At 40.2% G+C, this 23,461-nt stretch overlaps 1 protein-coding gene across 2 annotated transcripts in view; it reads right to left on the bottom strand.

Moving 5' to 3' along the window:
* alcama (activated leukocyte cell adhesion molecule a) overlaps window positions 1–23,461 on the bottom strand; it is a 137,073-nt gene that overhangs the window by 34,429 nt on the left and 79,183 nt on the right. For both annotated transcript variants that reach the window (XM_062059963.1, XM_062059964.1), the window contains exons 2-6: window positions 23,001–23,107; window positions 22,549–22,765; window positions 22,406–22,470; window positions 21,984–22,071; window positions 9,431–9,604 (exon numbers count right to left, since the gene is read on the bottom strand). In XM_062059963.1, the coding sequence (XP_061915947.1) occupies window positions 9,431–9,604; window positions 21,984–22,071; window positions 22,406–22,470; window positions 22,549–22,765; window positions 23,001–23,107 (651 nt within the window). The remainder of the gene's footprint in view (window positions 1–9,430; window positions 9,605–21,983; window positions 22,072–22,405; window positions 22,471–22,548; window positions 22,766–23,000; window positions 23,108–23,461) is intronic.

Genomic DNA, 23,461 nt, shown 5'->3' with positions numbered 1-23,461 from the left:
AAAGTCATGAATATTACTTTTTGAAAGCGATACCGATAATTTCCGATATTACATTTTAAAGCATTTATCGGACATCTCTAATGAAAATAATGGATTTATATTTAATGAGTCCAACATCACAGAAATTAATTTTATCACGGTCATGTTCAAAACTAATCAACAGCGATAAACGAGAGATTGCTGTATATTCTTGTAATCGATTAATCCGATTTTTTTGTTGTAGACAATTTAAAAAAAAAAAAAAAAAGATTTACATTTTTTCTCCTCTTGCTACAGCACATCTTTTCCCTCGAGGAGCTTCCATAGCAACCTCCCTCCCTCTTGTTTCTTTAGCAGAGATGCACACAAAACAACATGGCCACTGCTAACACTTTGAAACGTGTGTACTGTATGTTCCACTCTTGCTGTACTGTTGTTAACAATAAACTCAGTAGTGGTATTAGTGCTGATTGAGGAGTTTGTCCATATTTTATATCTAGTAATAAGACTGGCCTGGGCAATATAACGATTAAAAAAAAAAAAAGTGATTCATGCTGAGGCGTAACTTTTGCTCCCAGGAGCTTCAGAAACTTCCCCAGGTTACCTTGGTTTTCATAACAGAGACGCACACATAGCAACAACAAGGCAACTGCTAATGCTAACGAGAGTCATTGGTTTGTAACTGGTTTGGGTTTGTGGCAATAAATGTGAAACAAGTGACTTATTGTGTGATTCCCAGAGCCCAAAAAAAGTCTGCGGGCTATGTAGTGTTTTCTATTCGGGAATGCCCTCCCGGTAACAGTTTGAGATGCTACCTCAGTAGAAGCATTTAAGTCCCATCTTAAAACTCATTTGTATACTCTAGCCTTTAAATAGACCCCCTTTTTAGACCAGTTGATCTGCCGTTTCTTTTCTTTTCTGCTCTGCCCCCTCTCCATCGTGGAGGGGGGGGGGCACAGGTTCGGTGGCCATGGATGAAGTGCTGGCTGTCCAGAGTCGGGACTTGGGGTGGACCGCTCGCCTGTGCATCGGTTGGGGACATCTCTGCACTTCTTCTTTTCGTGTCTTTGAAGCATGTGGTTATATGACAGTTTCCCATTTCTTTACACAGTCTTTTGCATTGTCATTGAACTCTGCGAGATCTTTTAAGCTGCACTGGTTGGGTAGCAGAGGACAGACAAGGCAGTGCTGCATCGTGTGGTCCTCTTCTCCACATTCGCAGGTGGTTGGGCCGGTTTTGTAGCCCCATCTGGCCATAGCAGCTTTTGATCACCCTGTTCCTGTTCTCAGGCGGTTCAGTGTCTTCCACTGGACCCATGGTGTTTCTGACCCGGGGGGCATGTCTTTAGAAGGGGGGATTCCCATGTCAAAAGGAGGGGGGTCTTTCTGTAATTTTTGTGTCCATAGCTGGAGTCTGGTTTCTTCCCGAGATGTTGTTAGGGGCTGGACATTGCTGAGGAAGCTTCTCCTTGACTTCAGACGTTGGGCTGAGGGTTCACGTCCATAGAGGAGGTGGCGTTCATCACTAGTAGCTTTTGTGAACTCTACTCGGCTGGCAACTTCCCGTCTCACGTCTGCAGGGGCAATGCCAGCGAGGAGATGTAGGTTGTTCAGGTTGGTAGGCTTCAAGCAACCAGTGATCAAGCGGCAGGTGTTGTTCAGTGCTGGGTCGAGTTTCTTGGCATGGGTTGATCTCTCCCAGACAGGACATGCATACTCCGCCGAGGAATAGCACAAGGCCAAAGCAGTACATCTTAGTGTGTGTGCTGTGGCTCCCCATTTGGAATTTGTCAGTTTCCGTAAGATGTTGTTTCGGGAGATGACTTTCAGTTTGGTGTTTTTGATGTGTTCCTTGAAGGAGAGGGTGCGGTCCAGGGTTACGCCAAGGTAGACAGGAGGTGGACAGGGTTGGTACAATTATCAAGTGGTGTTCCAGACCATTTGATGTTAAGAGGTCGGTTCGCATCCCGGTTCCTGAGATGGAACGAGCAGACTTGGGTCTTCGCGGGGTTTGCGTGTAAATGGTTTTGCTCGTAGTAGAGGAGTAGCTCATCTAGAGCTGAGGTGAGGTTTGCTTCTACCGCTTCAAACGTACTCTCTTGAGATGTTACACAGAGGTCGTCAGCGTATATGAATCGTGCAGTGTTCTGGTCCATCTGGTCTGCACTGCTGACCCGTCTCCGCTCGGGATGGCCTCCTGCTGGCCCCACTATGGACTGGAACCTCACTATTATGTTAGATCCACTATGGACTGGACTCTCACTATTATGTTAGATCCACTATGGACTGGACTTTCACAATATTATGCTAGATCCACTCGACGTCCATTGCACCGGTCGCCCTAGAGGGAGGGGGGGGGGGGGGTCACCCACATCTGCGGTCCTCTCCAAGGTTTCTCATTGTCATCCCGCTGGGTTGAGTTTTTCCTTGCCCTGATGTGGGATCTGAACCGAGGATGTCGTTGTGACTTGTGCAGCCCTTTGAGACACTTGTGATTTAGGGCTATATAAATAAACATTGATTTATTGATTGATTGATTGACTGCACGCTGCAAAGGTGTCCTAAAGCAAATTGCAAACATAGGGAGCAGCAGGACAACAAACTTATTCCAGCATCTAAAACAGAGGCATCAAGCCAAGAAGGATAAATACCGGTAGTCAGAACCCCGCTCATCTGTCTTTCATTCCTTTATTGCAGCCTCCTAAAAGATCTGCCCGCCCTGATGTGGAATCATCGCCCCTGTTTTTCATTCCCTTGACATCTCCTGAAGAGATGTGGAACGTCTCCAGATTTTTGTCAATTCCCTCGGAGCAACACTGGCTCTCTTAGAAGTTGTCAATAAGTTAGACTGTTTCATCGTCCTTGGTCACTGTTTTTGTCTTCTTGCTTTTCTCTCTCCCTGCCTTCACTGCATGTCCATCAAGGACTCGGACTTATAAAGCATATTGTCTTTTTCCTACACTCAAAACGTCTGCATTTTGTTGTTCAGTCCACCATCCCAGTGCCAACCCCTTGGCAGAAATGCCATTTTTACAAGGAGACAAGACTGCGGCAACCAACAAAATCCCAATAAAAAGCAGCTTACAGTGGTAGAATCATTTTCCAAAGAAAGTGGCACGATGAAGAGCGATCACTGAAGCAGTCACTTTGCAGTTTACACGGCAACTGCGGCAAAAGCCACGACTGCCCTTGTCATTTGCCGTAATGCCCTGAAAAACTGACCAACATCGGACATGCCGTGACCGCCCTTGACTTTTTACTTTTTAAAAGACTAGGGATGTACCAATAAACGGTATAATGATAATTTGCGATAAAATTCCCGACGGTTAGTAATAAGGTCTATTTTTTTAATTACCGGTACCTAAACCCCGTAATTTATTAATACATTTTAGGCAACATGAAGTCAGGCGCATGCGCACTAGCGTAGTTTGGCTTGATAATCATGGCGGACTAGCTACACAGACTTTGCTCGGGAGATTTCCCCCCGGAGTAAACGGAGCTGAGCGCTTGGTTTCCCTTGCTTTATTTTCTCAATACAGCGTCCATCAGCTGCTGTGACTGAAAGTTAATGAGGTGTGGAAACATGCAGCAGGCGATGTGTCGCGTACGTTGTCACAACTTCTTTATAAAGTCTTTAATTTGTTTACTGGGATGTTCACTCGTCCTTTATTTAACTGCAAACTGCATCGGTGTTCAAATAACATCAATACTTGCTAGAATGGTTTGTCATCTCATCGAACTGAATGAAGGCTGTGAAGATTGTGTATTCGATGTGAGAGGTGTCACTCCTCTTTATTTTTGTTGGGCAAAATGTTGTACTGAACCAAGAAAAGAACGTCCAACCATCCGTCCATCCATTTTTCTACCGCTTGTCTCTATCAGGGTCGCTGGGGGTGCTTTCGGGCGGAAGGCGGGGTACACCCTGGACAAGTCGCCACCTCATCGCAGGGCCAACACAGATAGACAGACAACATTCACACTCACATTCACACACAAGGGACCATTTAGTGTTGCCAATCAATCTATCCCCAGGTGCATGTCTTTGGGAAGAACAAAGCTTCTTTATTAGACTTCATCTTCATTAGCCAAACTGCTTTGTGTTTTATATTTATATCAAAAAGTAAACACAAGGTTTTTTTTACATAACTTGTGTTTTTTTCATGTCACAAAGGTATTACTTCAAAAACCATTCATGTGACATATAATTTTGTTAATGTTTTATTGTGTATAGTTAATTCCTATATGACATATTTCTGCTCAAACTAAATAAATCATTAAAAAAATACCTCCCTCTATCAAAATGTAAAAATAGAGATAAAGGCATCATGAAATGACAAAAAGCTGACAACAGTATATATATACACTACCGTTTAAAAGTTTGGGGTCACCCAAACAATTTTGTGGAATAGCCTTCATTTCTAAGAACAAGAATAGACTGTCGAGTTTCAGATGAAAGTTCTCTTTTTCTGGCCATTTTGAGCGTTTAATTGACCCCACAAATGTGATGCTCCAGAAACTCAATCTGCTCAAAGGAAGGTCAGTTTTGTAGCTTCTGTAACGAGCTAAACTGTTTTCAGATGTGTGAACATGATTGCACAAGGGTTTTCTAATCATCAATTAGCCTTCTGAGCCAATGAGCAAACACATTGTATCATTAGAACACTGGAGTGATAGTTGCTGGAAATGGGCCTCTATACACCTATGTAGATATTGCACCAAAAACCAGACATTTGCAGCTAGAATAGTCATTTACCACATTAGCAATGTATAGAGTGTATTTCTTTAAAGTTAAGACTAGTTTAAAGTTATCTTCATTGAAAAGTACAGTGCTTTTCCTTCAAAAATAAGGACATTTCAATGTGACCCCAAACTTTTGAGCGGTAGTGTATATACATATATATATACACTTGTAAATGATTCCTGGGCGCGGCCACCGCTGCTGCCCACTGCTCCCCTCAACTCCCAGGGGGTGAACAAGGGGATGGGTCAAATGCAGAGGACAAATTTCCCCACACCTAGTGTTTGTGTGACAATCATTGGTACTTTAACTTTAACTTTAAAGAACATAATGTCATGGCTGTCTTGAGTTTCCAATAATTTCTACAACTCTTATTTTTTTGTGATAGAGTGATTGGAGCACATACTTGTTGGTCACAAAAAACATTCATGAAGTTTGGTTCTTTTATGAATTTATTATGGGTCTACTGAACATGTGACCAAATGTGCTGGGTCAAAAGTATACATACAGCAATGTTAATATTTGCTTACATGTCCCTTGGCAAGTTTCACTGCAATAAGGTGCTTTTGGTAGCCATTCACAAGCCACCACTCCTCTTGACAAAATTGGTGCAGTTCAGCTAAATTTGTTGGTTTTCTGACATGGACTTGTTTCTTCAGCATTTTCCACATGTTTAAGTCAGGACTTTGGGAACTTTTGACATGTGTTTGGGGTCATTGTCCTGTTGGAACACCCAACTGCGCCCAAGACACAACCTTTGGGCTGATGATTTTAGGTTGTCCTGAAGATTTTGGAGGTAATCCTCCTTTTTCATCGTCCCATTTAAAGCACCAGTTCCATTGGCAAAGGCCTCACCTTTTCTCCTCCAAACATATTGCTGGGTATTGTGGCCAAACAGCTCAATTTTTGTTTCATCTGACATCACATGGACAAAGATAAGACCTTCTGGAGGAAAGTTCTGTGGTCAGATGAAAGAAAAATTGAGCTGTTTGGCCACAATACCCAGCAATATGTTTGGAGGAGAAAAGGTGAGGCCTTTAATCCCAGGAACACAATGCTTACCTTCAAGCATGGTGGTGGTAGTATTATGCTCTGGGCCTGTTTTGCTGCCAATGGAACTGGTGCTTTAAATGGGACAATGAAAAAGGAGGATTACCTCCAAAATCTTCAGGACAACCTAAAATCATCAGCCCGGAGGTTGGGTCTTGGGCGCAGTTGGGTGTTCCAACAGGACAATGACCCCAAACACACATCAAAAGTGGTCAAGGAATGGCTAAATCAGGCTAGAATTAAGGTTTTAGAATGGCCTTCCCAAATTCCCGACTTAAACGTGTGGACAATGCTGAAGAAACAAGTCCATGTCAGAAAACCAACAAATTTAGCTGAACTTCACCAATTTTGTCAAGAGGAGTTGTCAAAAATTCAAGCAGAAGCTTGTGGATGGCTACCAAAAGCGCCTTATTGCAGTGAAACTTGCCAAGGGACATGTAACCAAATATTAACATTGCTGTATGTATACTTTTGACCCAGCACATTTGGTCCCATTTTAAGTAGACCCATAATAAATTCATAAAAGAACCCAACTTCATGAAGGTTTTTTGTGACCAACAAGTATGTGCTACAATCACTCTATCACAAAAAAATAAGAGTTGTAGAAAGTATTGGAAACTCAAGACAGCCATGACATTATGTTCTTTACAAGTGTATGTAAACTTTTGATGCTTTGGAGCCCCTGCTTCGAAAGAAAATAAAGTTTGGTGCCCTTCTAATTTGTCTTGGTGCCCTAAAAAATAAGCCCTCATTTGAGGCAACTCTTGCCTTGACCTTAAAAAGTAAAAATTTGAGGCCTGGCTATGTATAGCTTTTTGTTGTAGCATTGTATGAAGCCAGAGATAATCCAACATAATGATGCCTTTGTGTATTTTTCAGTAATGAGAGTTCATTGTTAATAGTTTTAAAGGCCTACTGAAACCCACTACTACCGACCACGCAGTCTGATAGTTTATAGATCAATGATGAAATCTTAACATTGCAACACATGCCAATACGGCCGGGTTAACTTATAAAGTGCAATTTTAAATTTCCCGCCACACTTCCGGTTGAAAACGTCTATGTATAATGATGTATGCGTGTGACGTCACGGCGGCAACGGAAGTATTGGTACACCATTGAATCCAATACAAAAAAGCTCTGTTTTCATCTCAAAATTCCACAGTATTCTGGACATCTGTGTTGGTGAATATTTTGCATTTTGTTTAATGAACAATGAAGACTGCAAAGAAGGAAGTTGTAGGTGGGATCGGTGTATTGGCGGCGGACTACAGCAACACAACCAGGAGGACTTTGAGATGGATAGCAGACGTGCTACCGTGAGTACAGCTATGGCTTCCAAACATTTGATCGCTTGCCCGTACGTGGGTGGCGCTATGTGCATGTCACGTACGTAACTTTGGGGAAATATATGTTTCTTGCTGACTCCGATGGCGGCCGGGGTGTCGTCGAAAGCTACAACGCCTGCCGCCGCCCCGTAGCTAAGTTAGCTTCAATGGCGTCGTTAGCAACAGCATCTTTAAGCTTCACCAAACTGGAAATTATTAACCGTGTATTTACATGTCCACGGTTTAATAGTATTGTTGATCTTCTGTCTATCCTTCCAGTCAGTGGTTTATTTATTTTGTTTCTATCTGCATTAGAGCCCGATGCTATCACGTTAGCTCAGTAGCTAAAGAGCTTCACCGATGTATTGTCGTGGAGATAAAAGTCACTGTAAATGTCCATTTCACGTTCTCGACTCTCATTTTCAAGAGGATACAGTATCCGAGGTGGTTTAAAATACAAATCCGTGATCCACAATAGAAAAAGGAGAAAGTGTGGAATCCAATGAACCCTTGTACCTAAGTTACGGTCAGAGCGAAAAAAGATACGTCCTGCACTGCATTCTAGTCCTTCACTCTCACGTTCCTCATCCACAAATCTTTCATCCTCGCTCAAATTAATGGGGTAATCGTCGCTTTCTCGGTCCGAATCTCTCTCGCTGCATTGTAAACAATAGGGAAATGTGAGCAGCCCTATCCCCTGTGACGTCACGCTGCTTCCGGTATAGGCAAGGCTTTTTTTTATCATTGGGGACGGCGTGGCGAAGTTGGTAGAGTGGCCGTGCCAGCAATCGGAGGGTTGCTGGTTACTGGGGTTCAATCCCCACCTTCTACCATCCTAGTCACGTCCGTTGTGTCCTTGGGCAAGACACTTCACCCTTGCTCCTGATGGGTGCTGGTAGCGCCTTGCATGGCAGCTCCCTCCATCAGTGTGTGAATGTGTGTGTGAATGGGTGAATGTAGAAATACTGTCAAAGCGCTTTGAGTACCTTGAAGGTAGAAAAGCGCTATACAAGTATAACCCATTTATCATTATTTATCAGCGACCAAAAGTTGTGAACTTTATCGTCGTTGTTCTCTACTAAATCCTTTCAGCAAAAATATGGCAATATCGCGAAATGATCAAATATGACACATAGAATGGATCTGCTATCCCCGTTTAAATAAAAACCTTTCATTTCAGTAGGCCTTTAAAAATGGTGCAGCTTTCAATGTGAATGTAAACACGTCTGTCTCTGAAACTACTTTTTTAAAACTATTGCAGGCAATATGGATTACTTTCGTTAACTTTTGAATCATCGCTGCTATTTGTACTTTTAAATTTTCCCGAGGGAACTCTCCTGAAGGAATCAATAAAGTACTATCTATCTATCTATCTTATTGTTTACTTTAAAAAAAGAGGGGAAACAAATCGTATACACATTTTAATTTTTAGGTCATATCGCCCAGGCCTAGTCACAACATATAACAATCACCAATTATTATTAAAAAAAAACGTGGGCTGGAAGAATGAATCCCAACGACTGTGCTGTGGCAATTTCACTTAAATGGCCCCAAATGATTATATATTTCTTCATCTATCTATGACAGTTACATAACATAACCGGCAGAACAATGTAATGCTATTTCACTAGAGGAAACCAAGTACATACTTAATTTGTATATACACACCCCCCTGTTGCCATGCATACATTTTTGTTTGGTTGTTTGCACTTGAGATTTTTCCAACCTTAACTCAGAGGTTGGAATACACTGGCCGAAACAACCACCAATCCATCTGATTGCATATTTAGAAAGTTCTGCTATCATTCTGCTTTCTGCTCTCCAATGTTGCCTTTTTCAGGAACAAGTCTATTTTGGAAATTATATTGGAAAAAAGTAATAGCCCATCATTAAAAACGAAACACACATTTTTGTTCTTTGATTGAGCCTGAATTTTTGGGTAATGGTGCTACTACAAGCATCACCATACTGCTTCAAATGGACAAGAATCAAAGCACAAGAACGATTTAAATATGACACAGAACTGACAACTCAAAGTTTCTTCTTCCTTCTTTGACAATAAACTCCCTTGAGTGAAAGTGTTCCAGCACGTTTAGAGGCCATGGTGAGCAAGCGACATCAATATTTAATGCTTCTTTTGCATTAATCCTAGTTCTACACTCATCCGTGTAGTAGTAAAAAACAAAGTTTTGACTTTTCAAATAACCTGCAAATATAGAAAAGTCAGGGGAGGTAAACACAAGTCGAAATGATTATTTCATAGTCTGCGATGATGAAACTGAAAGAAACATTCCTTTCATCACATGCAAAAAGAGAGAGAAGTCAGGTGTCTCACATGTGATGGTAAAGGTGAGTGGAGAAGATGTCATCTGCTTGCCCACGCTGTGCTGGGAGCTGCACGAGAACTGAGCGTCTGTGTCCTCCTTGTTAGCAGAGTACTCTAGCATGGAGGTGGTGGTGGACAGACTGGTCACTGGGTCAACCTGCACGGAGGTTTGGATGGAAATGCCTGCACCGATAACACAACAACACGGTCAGAGAGCTCAAACAAATAGTAGCTCCATCACCAGGCAGACTGTTTGTGCACTGAATAAATAGAAATACCGACATACTTATTTAAACCCAATGGGGAAATTCTCTTGAATTTTTTCTTTTGTTCAACTTGCAATGCAAACAGAACGCTAAGAAGTCTTTTTTTTTCAAGAGGAGGCTGAGGGCACAAGAAAACAGACCTCTGCAGCAAAGAGGAGACTGGGGAGTGTAATACTGCAGTAAAAGTTGACATTTGCGTTTATTTTTCCCATTTCTAGCTGTGTATTTTCAAATGTTAAAAAGACAAATCTGCTGGACCAATGAGTGACCGGCACTGGTTTATGTCACTCATATAGTATAATGCTTCGAAAGTGGTGACTACTAGAAATTTAACAGTGTAGACTAGGGATGTGGCGATGGATCAGCCACCGATCGGTATCGGCTGATTTACGTGAAAAAGTATGTGATTGCTATTGCAGGTTAATGCCTTTTAATCATGCCGAGTCCCCCGGCTGACAAGCGGCTAGCAGCTAATTGTGTGTCTCCATATACAGCGTGGACCCGCTCCCCTAAACTAATAATAACCACTTCCTTTACGGCAGTGGTCCCCAACCTTTTTTGCACCATTGACCGGTTTAATGTACCGGTCGGTAGTCATTATTTTCAGGGACCGGCTTCCCACTCACCAAAGCCCACAAACAAATCCCCCCGCCCCCCTACCTGCCCCCCCTCCAATTCCGCCCCTCGCCCATCACCTGGCTGATGAGCGATGGGCCTCTCTCCCCCTCCTCCTCCCCCAAGCATCTCCATCCAAACAGTGAACTGGACTGCTCTTCAACTTCAATAACAACCAACATGGCCATCCCTCCTTTTTCTGGACATTACCACTACACAGCGGACTCTGATGCTCTTTTTTGTTCCAGTGGACTACACATCATCCACCTTAATGTGAACAGCCTCTCTGGAACCAAACTTGACCAAATCAGAGAAATGTTCCTCAAAAAGAAGGTAAAAATCCTGTGTTTCTCTGAAACCAAATTAGATCAAAGTGTTTCTGACTCAGAGATAGAGATAGAAAACTTTTCGGTTATCAGAAAGGACAGGAATAAACATGGTGGGGGTGTTTGTATGTATATTCACCAGGATATAAAATACATACACTACCGTTCAAAAGTTTGGGGTCACATTGAAATGTCCTTATTTTCAATGAAGATAACTTTAAACTAGTCTTAACTTTAAAGAAATACACTCTATACATTGCTAATGTGGCAAATGACTATTCTAGCTGCAAATGTCTGGTTTTTGGTGCAATATCTACATAGATGTATAGAGGCCCATTTCCAGCAACTATCTTTCCAGTGTTCTAATGGTACAATGTGTTTGCTCATTGGCTCAGAAGGCTAATTGACGATTAGAAAACCCTTGTGCAATCATGTTCACACATCTGAAAACAGTTTAGCTCGTTACAGAAGCTACAAAACTGACCTTCCTTTGAGCAGATTGAGTTTCTGGAGCATCACATTTGTGGGGTCAATTAAACGCTCAAAATGGCCAGAAAAAGAGAACTTTCATCTGAAACTCGACAGTCTATTCTTGTTCTTAGAAATGAAGGCTATTCTACAAAATTGTTTGGGTGACCCCAAACTTTTGAACGGTAGTGTAACTCGCACTGATCTCAACCACAATGCCCTTGAATCTGTGTGGGCGGAAATCCAATTTAAAAACGCTAAGCCGGTACTGATAGGGACTGTTTACAGATGCCCTAATCAGAGTGATTTATATGGGGCTCTCGAGGAGTGCTTGGCTGGGGTAGACAAAGTGGAGAAAATTATAACTGGAGATCTGAACACAGATATTCAACGCAGAGTTGCACCTGTCTTCAGATCCTACAGCAAGCTTTGTAATCTACACGGTCTTTCCCAGCTAATAACACTACCTACAAGGTGTGTGATTCCACCCAATCAACCATAGATCTCATTCTCACTTCAGACAGGCCTAAAATAAAAAATAGTGGGGTCATGATCTGTGGTCTTAGCGACCACTATCTAACCTTCTGCACCCGCAAAATAGCTAAACCCAAAGCCAACGGCCACATAACAGCCCAATACAGATCCCTTAAAAAATACTCCAGTGATAATTTCAACCTAAAATTAGGTGAGTGGTACTGGTCCCCTGTGCTCACGAGCAACCTGGTCGATGATGCTTGGGATCGCTTCAAAACAGCGTTCCTAACTATACTAAATGACATGGCTCCCGTGAGAACAGTCAGGATCAAAGCCCTGCTCTGAACTATGGATGAATCCGGACCTATTAGCTGCCATAAAAGACAGAGACAGAAAATACTCCGAATACCAAAAGTGTAAAACAGAAGTAGATAAACAACTCAATAATAACCTCAAATAGCTCCTTTCAACACTCAAAAAGCAATGCAATAAATGAAGAAATAAGACAACCAACCTGACTAAATCCTTAAAAAAAATTACATTAACGATAAAATAGAGGAAAACACAAATAAGCCATGTGAGCTCTGGAAAATCCTCAACAACCAGCTTTCTGGTTGCAGCCAGAAACTAAAAACCAGACTCACCAACATCAACATCAAGGAGGGTGACTCCCTCATTACAGACAAAATGGAGGTAGTAAGCAGACTTAACACCTTTTTCACCAGCATAGCCAAAACTCTAGTCAACAAGCTGTCCCACCACTCTGGTCTCTTTGGTGTAGAACACATTAAAGCCTACTACAGAAAGCTAGGAGTATCCAACAACGATTTCAAATTAGAAATGGTCTCAGCTGACGAGGTGCTTAAAAAATTGAGCGCGCTCCACCCAAACAAGGCCATCGGCCTTGACAATATCCCCTCCAGGTTCCTCAGGGACTCTGCCACCACCATCGCCCCAATCATCACACACATAATAAACCTCTCAATTGCACAAGGCCAAGTACCAAAAGATTTCAAGATAGCAAGAGTAACTTCCCTCTTTAAAAAAGGAAGCAAATTAGAACCTGGCAACTACCGACCTGTTTCTATTCTCAGTTCCATTTCGAAAGTAATGGAAAAAATAGTTTATGAACAGGTCGATAGTTACCTTGCCACTAATAAACTCATGTACAAATTCCAATCCGGCTTCAGAACTAACCACTCCACTGACACATGCCTTCTCTATCTGACCGACCACATCAAACATGAGGTGGACGCGGGCAAATACTGCGGCATGGTCATGCTGGACCTTCAGAAGGCCTTTGACACCGTTAACCACGCTATACTGTTTGATAAGCTCAGAGCAATTGGATTTGATAAAACCTAATCGAGCTGGATGCAATCTTACTTGGACGGGAGGGAACAGGTGGTAGAGGTGAACGGCATCGTGTCCCCCGCCCTCTCAGTAAGCTGTGGAGTCCCCCAATGCAGTATATTGGGGCTTTTACTGTTCCTAGATACGTAAATGACATGTCATCAGCATGCGACTGTGAATTGTTCTTGTTTGCGGATGACTCGGCCCTGCTGGTATCCGACAAGGACAAGTCACACGTGGAGAAAATCGTCAGTGCTGAACTCTGTAGAATTTGCACCTGGCTCGCTGACAACAAGCTATCCATACACTTGGGTAAAACGGAATCCATCCTGTTTGGGTCCCACATCAACCTTAAGAAAGTCAATGACTTCACTATAAAAGTGGGTGACATTGTTATCACCAGGAAAGATGAGGTCACCTACCTAGGTTCCATTCTAGAGGCTAATCTTTCCTGTGATAAAATGGCAACCAAGGTAATCAAAAAGGTCAACCAACGAACGAGATTTCTCTATAGAATCTCCTCTCTGGTCAACAAAAGCACCATGAGGATTCTAGCGGGAACTCTCGTTCAACCCTTTTTCGATTACGCATGCACCTCCTGGTACCCCAGCACCTCCAAAACCCTCAAATCTAGACTCCAAACATCCCAGAACAAGCTAGTCAGATTACTTCTAGACCTCCACCCCAGATCACACCTCACTCCTACCCACTTCTCCAAAGTGGGCTGCCTCAGGGTGGAGGACAGAGTTAAACAACTTGCACTGAGCCTAGTCTATAAAATCCACTACACCTCCCTGATACCGAAGTACATGTCAAACTACTTCCATAACGTAAATGACCGCCATAACCACAACACCAGGGGGAGCTCCACTAACCACGTTAAACCCAGATTCCGATCTAACAAAGGTATTAACTCATTCTCTTTCTATGCCACATCAATATGGAATGCACTCCCAAATGGTGTAAAAGAAAGGGCATCTCTATCCTCCTTTGAAAACCGCACTAAAAGAACACCGCCAGGCAACTTCAACCCTAAACTAACACCCTCCCCGGATTGTTAATAATCAAATGTAAATAATCAAATGTAGATACTTTTTCTTATGCTTTCTGATCTCTCTCTCTATGTCCACTACTTGCTGTACATATCCTACCAAGTCAGTCCTACACTGTTTCAATGTCCATTTCTCTGATGATGCAATTGTTGATGACTGATGTGATGATATCAACCAAACCTAACCCCCCATCCAACACCCCGGATTGTAAATAATGTAAATAATTCAATGTATATACTCTGATGATTATCTTGTGTGATGACTATATTATGATGATAGTATATATCTGTATCATGAATCAATTTAAGTGGACCCCGACTTAAACAAGTTGAAAAACTTATTCGGGTGTTACCATTTAGTGGTCAATTGTAAGGAATATGTACTTCACTGTGCAAGCTACTAATAAAAGTCTCAATCAATCAATCAATCACTAACGCTGAATTGGTGGGAGCTCTGGGCTTGTTTCTTTGCAATGAAATGCTGATGGAAATCAGCTTTGGCTACAATCTGTCACATTTAGATTTGATATGTCCATTAATGTGCATTGTATCATGTCACAGTTATAACAAATGGCAACTTCCTATGAGGAATTTTATTGTACATCATTGGTGTGTCTAGTGCACAGGTGTCAAACTCAAGGCCCGCGGGCCAGATCTGCCCCTCCACGTCATTTTACATGGCCCGCAAAAGCCTGGAAATAATGTGTCAATAAAATACCTTATATTTTCTTTCTCTACTTTCTTATTTTCTTACTAAAGGTTAATTAGGTTTTTTTTCAGTTTGACAGGGGAAAAAAATAGTGTCCAATATTGCAACAAATATTATACTATTTAACTTTGTTGGTCAAAATCCAAATAAACACTTAAATATCTGCTTAACTTAGGGTTTTGAAGCAAGTTATCAATCAAATTGTACACTATAAAAATGACCAATAGATTTCACTGTAAAATTTAGGGAGTTTTTTTTTACAGCATAGTACTGTAAGTTGAAAAAAAAACGACCAATGTTTGTTTTTTTTACAGTAAAATTCTGTCGACTGAGCTTTCAGCTTTTTGTTTTTTTTAATCCACGGTTGATGATTTTATGGTACCACATTTTATTATGGTAAAAAACTGGCAGCTGAGTTGCCAAAATAAAATTAAACAGCGGTACAGTATTTTTTTTTTACAATAATATGTTGTAAAAATAACAATAATAAAATAACACCATTTATTTTACAGTAAAAGACTGGCAACTAAGCTGCCACCTTTTTTCTGTAAAAAAAAGTGGTCATATCCACAAATTTTTTTTACTCTTTATGTAATTTTTTTTAAAAATATTTCAATTCATAGGCAAATTCATTGATTATTTATTGTTACAAGCGACCCTCTAATGGCAGCCATGACTGCGGTGTGGCCCTCAATGACAACAAGTTTGACACCCCTCGTCTAGTGGGACAGGCCAAAGTTAAGTGGGAGAAAATGCAGTCTTTAATAAATTATTTAATGTTTCTCTCCGGCCCGGTAGCAAATGCTTCATGGACTGGTACCGGTCCCCGGACCGGTGGTTGGGGACCACTGCTTTACGGCACATAAACTGCATTTCTGAATATCATTATCAAGTATGTTACACACCGAGTGCGCAAGCCAGGAGCAAGCCTGCTTTACATTGTAGATTGTCACTGAAGGCATCAAAACTATGAATGAACACATGTGGAGTTATGTACTTAACTAAATGCTAAGAGTGTGCTTTGCACACTCTTAGCATTCTCTCGATGAGCTTCAAACACACCTGTGAAGTGAAAACCATTTCAGGTGACTACCTCTTGAAGCTCATCGAGAGAATGCCAAGAGTGGGCAAAGCAGTAATCAGAGCAAAGGGTGGCTATTTTGAAGAAACTAGAATATAAAAAAATGTTTCAGTTATTTCACGTTTTTTGTTGAGTACATAACTCCACGTGTTCATTCATAGATTTGATGCATTCAGTGAAAGTTACAATCTACAATGTAAATAGTCATGAAGTGAAGTGAATTATATTTACATAGCACTTTTCTCTAGTGACTCAAAGCACTTTACATAGTGAAACACAATATCTAAGTTACATTTAAACCAGTGTGGGTGGTACTGGGAGCGGTGGGTAAAGTGTCTTGCCCAAGAACACAACGGCAGTGACTAGGATGGCGGAAGCGGGAATTGAACCTGGAACCCTCAAGTTTCTGGCACGGCCACTCTACCAACCGAGCTATGCCGCCCCAAAATGAAAATAAAGAAAACACATTGAATGAGGAGAAGGTGTGTCCAAACTTTTGGCCCGTACTGTACGTGTTTAGTAACCTCTAAGAAGTGTACTGTAAATGGAACCACGTTGCAGCAGAAAGTAAGCAGCTAATAACAGGAAATTAACAAGCAGTTTAATAGGAGTCTAAAGAGAGGTTGATAAACATAACAACTAGAGATGTCCGATAATGGCTTTTTTGCCGATATCCCGATATTGTCCAACTCTTAATTACCGATTCCATGGAATTAAACACATTATTATGCCTAATTTTGTTGTGATGCCCCGCTGGATGCATCAAACAATGTAACAAGGTTTTCCAAAATAAGAGAACAACTTCAACTCAAGTTATGGAAAAAAGTCCCAATAAGTCACTGCTATATTTATTATTGAAGTCACAAAGTGCATTATTTTTTTTAACATGCCTCAAAACAGCAGCTTGGAATTTGCACATACAATACATATAAACTAGTAATTAATGACAATGAGTAAAATTAACTGTTAAAGGTTAGTACTATTAGTGGACCAGCAGCACGCACAGTCATGTGTGCTTACGGACTGTATCCCTTGCAGACTGTATTGATATACTGTATATTGTAGGAACCAGAATATTAATAACAGAAAGAAACAACCCTTTTGTGTGAATGAGTGTAAATGGGGGAGGGAGGTTTTTTGGGTTGGTGCCCTAATTGTAAGTGTATCTTGTGTTTTTTATGTTGATTTAATAAAAATAAATTAAAAAATAAAATACCGATCATTTCCGATATTACATTTTAAAGCATTTATCGGCATCTCTAATAACAACAACTGTTGGTGTGTCAACATTGTTGCAGGACTTTAAGGGCAATAATCAAATATTTAAATTTGTGCTGTCAAACGATAATTTTTAAATATCAGATGAATTAAATCTTCTAATTTGAATTAATCATGATTATCCACATATTATAACTCGCTTGCCTAATTTAAATTAACTGAGAAAAAACACCAATATTTGAACACACATGCAATTTTATTGTCAGAATGTCATTCAAGAAGATTTTTTAAAACATTTTACTTGAATGCACTTCATTTCTTTGCTCACAACTTGGTAATAGTCAGGGTATATATTGAAGTGAAATTTACCAGCGAGCACACAAGTCGGAGGAGTCTCTCATTGACCTGGGGCCGTACTTATCAAGCTTCTTAGAGTGCCATTTTACACTTAAGTCCTGAGAATTTGCGAAATTTAGTCCTACTCTCAAACTTAAGAATAAAAGCTTTTTATCAACGTTCTTAAGTCTAAGAATCACTCCTACTCTCCACGATATTTAAGAGACCTTCAGAGGTGTCTTAAGTGGTTAGGAGTTGCCAGCAGGGGATGGCACTGAGGCGAGAGAGACGTGCGCGAACGTTCAGGGAACGGAACAATGTTTTTTTTTTTTTGATGACGAGCAGCTGATCAAACGGTATCGTTTAGACAGAGCGGATATTATTTTTGTCACAGATTTAATACTTTTCGATTCCTAGTTGATTTCTGCATGTGTCTGCAGTGGGCTAGTATATATAGAGCCACCCACACCAGTTTCAAATTAGTTGCCTAATTAATGAATTGGAAAGAAAATGTTATGACAGTAGTGTATGTGTGTGGCCGTGAGGTGAGTGACGTCAGTGAGTGTGTGGGCGATAGAAGAGAGGGAGCGGTAGCGTGAGTGCCGGCGGGGACTAGTTTGTTTTGTATTATTTTGTAGTTTATTGTCAAAATATACACTCCCATTGTCCACTTAAATATTTCCAAGATATTTATTTATTCTTAGACAACGGATTCCATTCCGTGATTGGTCATTTCTATGGACACAGAAATGACGTCACCTAAAATTCCGTTTACGGCACATAGTAATGTCGTAATTCAGCTCTGAGTGTGACACTTAAGATTCAGTCCTACACTTCGCTGAAAGTGTGAGTAAGACGCTTGATAACTAACTTTTAAGTGCAGCTTTCAGCGAAGAATTTATTTACTCTTAAGTCAACTCTTAGCAGACTTCTTAGGAGTAATTCTAAGAAGCTTGATAAGTACGGCCCCTGATCACCAGCTGTATAACAAACTGTGCCACCTTTCAGGTAAAAGAGCAGGTATTAATTAAAGCATGTAGTAATCCCAAAATAAATGGGTGTGAATAATCTGCATATATACTATATGTGATTAAAGCGTTCATTTTTGGTCATTTTTAATCCTTCCCCTTTTCATTTCATAGCAATTTGTAACACATTTGTTTGTACTCAATCTTAAACACAACTGTGAATAAATAAGTAAATTAACAAATAGATGAATAAGTAAGTACATAAACATTAAATACATACCTAAACAATAAATAAAATGATCATAAATAAATAGTAAAGTATGATTCATATAATGAGATAAATACGATTATCTTATTTTTCAATAAGGCTTAGGATTTTTCATCAGGATTCTTCGCTTGTACTTTGAAAACACAGAGTTTGAACAGTTTCTTAAACTGGATCATAGCATGTTGTATGACTTTTTTGTTTTTGGTTTTTGTTAATCCATTCCATAATTTAATTCCACAGACTAAAGGTTTTAAGTGTTGTATGTGCATGCAAATGTTTTAAGTTGAATGTTTCTCTAAAGTTATATTTCTCCCCTTTTGTTCATTCTTAGGTAGCAGATTATAGTTTGCTTTGTACATAATTTTTGCTGTTTGCAAGTGCACCTTATTTAATAAACAGTTTGAATGTTCTCGATAGCCAATGTTATGTATTAACTAAATTAATATTAGGTACTAGTAGGTTTTTCTTTTGTTTAATTCTTGAGTACTATTAATTTTGTTGTGCTCAAACAATTGTATGTAATCAAAAAATAAGGAATGAGTTGAAATATTTTGTTAATATTGTTAAACTATCAATAGCACTCGCTATAAATACGTTAAAATGTAATGTTAATACATGTGATTGATATCGGTACCGGTAGCGTAAAACCCAGATCAGAACATCCCTCGCATAGAACCTTTGGAAAATGGGCATTAGTGTAGTGATATCCACCAAATGCCTGGTCTATAAAAGCTAATACCTGCCAGAGACTTTAATTAGCGATGGGCCAAAAAGCCTTGGCGTTAACAAATGTGATTATACGCACTATGCAGGTTTTTTAATTAACTCCACAAGGTGGCAGTAGCTACATTTGAAGTATCATGAGCGGCTTTATCTACCTCTGCATGCGCTATAACAGCGTTTTTCAACCTTTTTTGAGCCAAGGCACATTTTTTTCATTGCAAAAATGCGGAGGCACACCACCAGCAGAAATCATTCAAAAATTAAACTCAGCAGGCGATATTGACAAAAAAAAGTTGTCGCAATTGTTGGATATGACTTTAAACCATCACCAACCATGCATCAATGTAGCTCTTGTCTCAAAGTAGGTGGACTGTCACCACCTGTCACATCATGCCGTGACTTATTTTGAGTTTTTTTGCTGTTTTCCTGTGTAGTGTTTTAGTTCTTGTCTTGCGCTCCTATTTTGGTGGCTTTTTCTCTTTATTTGGTATTTTTCAATAGCAGTTTCATGTCTTCCTTGACCGCTATTCCCCACACCTGCTTTGTTTTAGCAATTAAGAATATTTCAGTTGTTTTTATCCTTCTTTGTGGGGACATTGTTGATTGTCATGTCATGTTTGGATGTACTTTGTGGACGACGTCTCTTCTCCACAGTCAGTCTTTGCTGTCGTCCAGCATTCTGTTTTTGTTTACTGTGTAGCCAGTTCAGTTTCAGTTTCGTTCTGCATAGCCTTCCCTAAGCTTCAAGCCTTTTCTTAGGGGCACTCACCTTTTGTTTATTTTTGGTTTAAGCATTAGATACCTTTTTACCTGCACGCTGCCTCCAGCTGTTTCCGACATCTACAAAGCAATTAGCTACCTGCTGCCACCTACTGATATGGAAGAGTATAACGTGGTAAGTCTGCCTATCTCCAGACAGTACAGACACTCAACAACGGCGGATTATAAATACTGGTTTGCAAAAAATATTATTAACCCAAATAGGTGAAATTAGATAATCTCCCACGGCACACCAGACTGTATCTCACGGCACACTAGAAAAACACTGCGCTATAACATGTTGGTCATGCTAGTCAGCCTTTGGGGTGAAACTCAGTGATTGTACACATGCCATACTGTAGCCTACAAGCAACTCATCAGCAGTATTAATGTTCGCTCAGCAGTTTACCACTATTACAAAATTGGTTCTGCTACTGCGGTTTTGTGCAATATTGAAAGATTACCTTGTGATCAGAGAGCTACATTTTCCTTTCCACTCGATCATGCACTCTATATCATCATTATGTACATATATTATGTTGTATTAAAGGACAAAATATCTTAGTTATCTACAACAGTGGTTCTCAAACTTTGTTCACCAAGTACCCCCTTAGAAAACTCTTGGCTCTCCAAGTACCCCTATGATGACCAACATTAAAATACACTAGCGTATTAGGTTGAAGTATTCATTAAAAACAACTCAGAGGTTTTATTTAACAAGTACATTTAATATAACAGTACACACAATTTGAACAGTAACACTGTGTTTGAATTAGGGTTGTACGGTATATCGGTACTAGTGCAGTACCAAGATACTAATGAATCATATTCGGTACTATACCGCCTCTAAAAAGTACCCCACCACCCTTTTTTTTAAACGGGCATCATGGCGCGTCGTCGTCACGTCGTGACATTGCTGGTTTTACGAGCAGAGGAGCATGTTCGGCAGCCATTGGTGCATCTACACCTGACATCCACTGTAATGATACCAAGTACAATATCGTATCTAGTCGATACCATGAATTGATTAACGTGGACCCCGACTTAAACAAGTTGAAAAACTTATTCGGGTGTTACCATTTCGTGGTCAATTGTATGGAATATGTACTGTACTGTGCAATCTACTAATACAAGTTTCAATCAATCAATCAATACTACTATGATTACATTGATTTTTATTTTTTTTTGGTATCACAAAATCTTTTTTTGTTTTTTTTAAATGTATATTATGTTTATAAACTCAAGAAATATGTCCCTGGACACATGAGGACTTAAATTATGACCGTTGTATGATACTGTAACTACTTGGTATTGGATTGATACTCAAATTTGTGGTATCATCCAAAACTAATGTAAAGTATCCAAACAACTGAAGAATAAGTGATTATTACATTTTAACAGAAGTGTGGATAGAGCATGTTAAAAGAGAAAGTAAGCATATATTAACAGTAAATGAACAAGTAGATTAATAATACATTTTCTACCGCTTGTCCTTTAGAATTTTGACAAAATAATAGAATGGAAAATGACAACATGTTACTGCATTTGTCAGCAGCTAAATTAGGAACCTTTGTTTGCTTACTTACTAATAAAATACAAGTTGTCACTACTTTATTTAAGGTAAAAATTGCAATAAGAAACATATGTTTAATGTAGCCCTTTGAGACACTTGTGATTTAGGGCTATATAAATAAACATTGATTGATTGATTGATTGATTGATTGATAATGTACCATAAGATTTTTTGCTAAAATAAAGCCAATAATGCCATTTTTTGTGGTACCCTTTATTTAGAAAAGTATCGAAAAGTATTGAAATCCATTTTGGTACCCGTACCAAAATATTGGTATCGGGAAAACCCTAGTTTGAATATAGGAAAATAAAACACTGTACTTGAATCAAGTGATTTTTTTTGGCGTACCACTAGATGACTGATCTACAACATACCTTTGCCATCATCCGACAGGGGTTTGTTGTTCTTTAGCCATATGATTTTGGCCGCCGGGTTGGCATCTCGTGCGACACATGTGGCCAACTGTGCAACAAAAGGGCGAATAAATCATTCAAAAACATTTGATAAAGGATAGAGCATCTTTTCAAACGACCAAATATCAGTAGAACCTGAGCCCCCTGCTGAGGCCTTAAGGACTTTGCTAGGCAATAGACCATGTAATGCCCAAAGACTTTCTAAAAAGCCTCTCCTATTCCCTTGGGTTTCTTTAATTGTGGTAGTGGGGATTGTGCTCGTTACAAATTCATGAACACCACTTCAAAGGGCTCGTTACTGTAGTAAGACGGCCTCGGGATGGGAGAAGGGGCTTCCCTTGATGGTTAGCTTCTTAAAATAACGCCAGTATAAGCAATATTACCTTAGTAAGTTTGCCAATCTCAAGCTCCTCCGCTTTGTCAGAAATCTCCACACCTTCAGGCGCCTCTGCAATACAAATGTATGTTAACGATGCAGGTGTTTCTATTAGGGCGCAGCAGTGCGCGCTCCAGTTCCGGTACTCACTGTAGACGAGCACCTTAACATAGTAATCTATGGCGGTTTTGGCCGCCATCACCATGCAGGTGAACGTGCGCTGGTCGGTTAGCTTGGCGGCAGTCAACAGCAGACTAAAGTTGGCAGCCATGTTTATGCGGTCCTTATATTCATCACTGCCGTCAATGGAGACGTTCTCATTTTTATGTTTGATTAAGAGGTTTCCTGAAACTCCGTCTCCTTTGTGCTGTTGAACAGAGTAGAAATGATTTATTGAAAAGACACATGAGGTATAAACTACCACTCTCACGCACTCACAAACACACACACGCACACGCACACACACACACTGTCACATTGAGGGACAGATGCATGCTCCGTCGCACAGCAAATGCACTTAGACTGGGCGTGGTTCAGACATGATAAATGGGTGTCAGACGGACTGCACCATTTTGAATCCATTGACCTCTGTGGCGACTTACATATTTCCATGTAATGGTTTTCACATCTTCCCCATTTACGGCTCCTTTGTTGCACGGAATCTCAAGTGTTTCACCGTACAGGCCTACCACCTCCTCAATGCAGCGCACTGGAAAGAGAGAAGCAGTCCATGTTTTTAAAGTGTTTTTTTGTCGAGTATTCCCAGACATGATTATGAAATGAACTTCCTTGATTAGTCAGTCGGAAAATTAACACCATTTTTTTGGTAATAGTTTTCCTGTATGACTTTCAGATGACACCAATGTTGAAGAAAACATTCATTTAGACAATTAAAAACAGCAGAAAAGAAGCAGAACAATAGAATGCAAAGCAGCTTGAGGTTCAGAGATAAATCCCATACGTATGAGTGATGGTATAAGCATTTCCAGCCAACTTATTTATGTTAAAAAACATGAGTAATTTCAACAATTGTAAGCAGTTTAGTGAGCAGACGTATTTTGCT

This window comes from Entelurus aequoreus, linkage group LG10 (assembly GCF_033978785.1).
Source record: "Entelurus aequoreus isolate RoL-2023_Sb linkage group LG10, RoL_Eaeq_v1.1, whole genome shotgun sequence".
In the NCBI taxonomy this organism is placed as follows: domain Eukaryota; kingdom Metazoa; phylum Chordata; class Actinopteri; order Syngnathiformes; family Syngnathidae; genus Entelurus; species Entelurus aequoreus.
Note: the sequence above shows the minus strand (reverse complement) of the source record. Positions and strands in the feature narration are given on the sequence as shown.